The sequence below is a fragment of the Octodon degus genome, unplaced genomic scaffold (genome assembly GCF_000260255.1).
Source record: "Octodon degus isolate 3935 unplaced genomic scaffold, OctDeg1.0 scaffold00080, whole genome shotgun sequence".
Classification (NCBI taxonomy): Eukaryota; Metazoa; Chordata; class Mammalia; order Rodentia; family Octodontidae; genus Octodon; species Octodon degus.
Window position 1 is genome coordinate 6029466 of NW_004524656.1, and position 1862 is coordinate 6031327.

A 1862-nucleotide genomic window follows, 5' to 3' on the forward strand; every position below is an offset into this window, starting at 1 on the left:
AAAAAAAAAAAAAAGAGACCTAGTGGAGCTTGAATGGGCTGCTGCTGCTGTCATTTGTCATGATTGGTGTCGTACATTCAGTAACATGAGTATTGAAGTCTACCTCTGTGGCTACAGTTTATTTATAAAATTATTCTGATTTTGATTTTGAGTGATTGATGGGGACTGAACACAGGCCCTTATATTAGATAAACCCTCTATCAAGGAACTTCACCTCCAGCCCTGGAAATCTTACATATACTAATTAAAGAATATAAACCCAGTATAACCACTTTGAAAACTGGTTGGACAATTCTCAAAATGCCACTCCTCAGTACATAACTAAGGAGATCTTTATTTTTGCTTTTGCTATGTATCATAGCACTGCTGCTCTATTTGAACAGCAAATAATGTGAAATCCAAATGTCCAGTAACAGCAGAACAGATGAAGGGAAAAGTATTCAAACAAAAAGCATGGGCTTTTTTTGGCCAGGCATGGTGACACACACCTGTAATCCCAGCGGGGGGGGGGGGGGGGGGGGGGGCAGCGGGGCGGGGCAGGGCGCTGAGGCAGGACATCGCTGTTTTGAGGCCAGCCTGAACTGCACAGCAAAGCCCTGTCTCAAAAAAAAACAAAAAGAGAAAGAAGGTTGGGGGGGTGCATGAGCTTCAACTAAATCTATACAACTTTTATTTCTTTAAAACAAAATGACCGGGAAAAAATTTTGATCCTCACCAGAGCTAGAAAATGAATATATTTTTTCAAAGCTTTTCTATATTTGAAACACTTCATTAATAAAACATTGAACAAAAATTTCAAGATTAGCTTCAATTTTTCTTAGCCCAAATTCAGCATTTTGAGACTCACTTTTCTCCAAAGGCTTTTCTCCAAAATTCTGCAGCATCTGCTTTAGTGATCCTAAATGTGTCTCCTTGAAAGAGTCCACTTGGAAAGATGCCTTTCAGCTCTGCCAGCATGTGGCTAAAGATCAGGGACAGCTTGGTGAGGTTTCGCCTACAATGAGCAGAAACACAATAAGTAAACACATTGTTTTTACTCTAAATGAATCAAATTCACAACTTAAAACAAATTTAGGGCTGGGCTATACTCAGTAGTCCCAGCACCTGCCAAACATGTGAAGCCTTAGGTTCACTCTTTTTTTTGGGAGGGGGGGTTCACTCTTTTTTTGGGATTGAACTCAGATCCTTGGGCTTGCCAGGGAAGTGCTTATTCTACTGAGCCATCTCCTCGATCCTGGGGCAGGGAGGTGGGGAGGTTTCACTTTTAAGCATCATAAATATTTATTTGCTTGGGGCTAGGGAGATAACTCAGTGGAATAAGTGCTTGCCTGGCAAGAGCAAGGTCCTGAGTTTGATCCCTGGTACCACAAAACTTAAAAGAAAAAAAATTTGCTTACTTATTTTAGAGGTTACCTCAAGGTGAGTGTGGTGGCACAGAGCTGTAACCCCAGCACTTAGGAGGCTGAGGCAGGAGGACTACCACAAATTCAAGGTCACCCTAGGCTACACAGTGAGTTTAAAGCCAGCCTAAATTACACAGTGGAACTGTGTCTCAAACAATTAAAAATAACGTCTTCAAACATATTTTTTGGTTAATATTATTCAAAGTCTAGCACAGAGAGAATGGAGTATGCTACTGAAAATATTAAACAGTCAGTGATACTGTCTTTGTTGCAAGAAAGGCTTTAGAATGGCAAATGCAATGAAAGCCTGCAATAACCAGACCTCTTCCCATCTTCCCACACAAATAAGATAGAAAATAAGAGGGGGGGAACCATCACGGTCATACATCTTTAAATTTATTTATTTTTTTTAAATTTATTTATTTATTAACATTTATTTTGGGGTGTGTGTGTGTGTGT

At 40.0% G+C, this 1862-nt stretch overlaps 1 protein-coding gene across 3 annotated transcripts in view; it reads right to left on the minus strand.

Annotated features, from left to right (window-relative positions):
• The window catches only part of Cbl (Cbl proto-oncogene), an 84305-nt gene that overhangs the window by 24025 nt on the left and 58418 nt on the right, over window positions 1-1862 (minus strand). For 2 of the 3 annotated variants that reach the window (XM_004636411.2, XM_023721073.1), the window contains one exon: window positions 848-994. In XM_004636411.2, coding sequence (XP_004636468.1) covers window positions 848-994 — 147 coding nt within the window. Of the gene's footprint in view, window positions 1-843; window positions 995-1862 lie in introns of those variants that run through there. The other variant, XM_023721074.1, reaches the window with a different exon arrangement.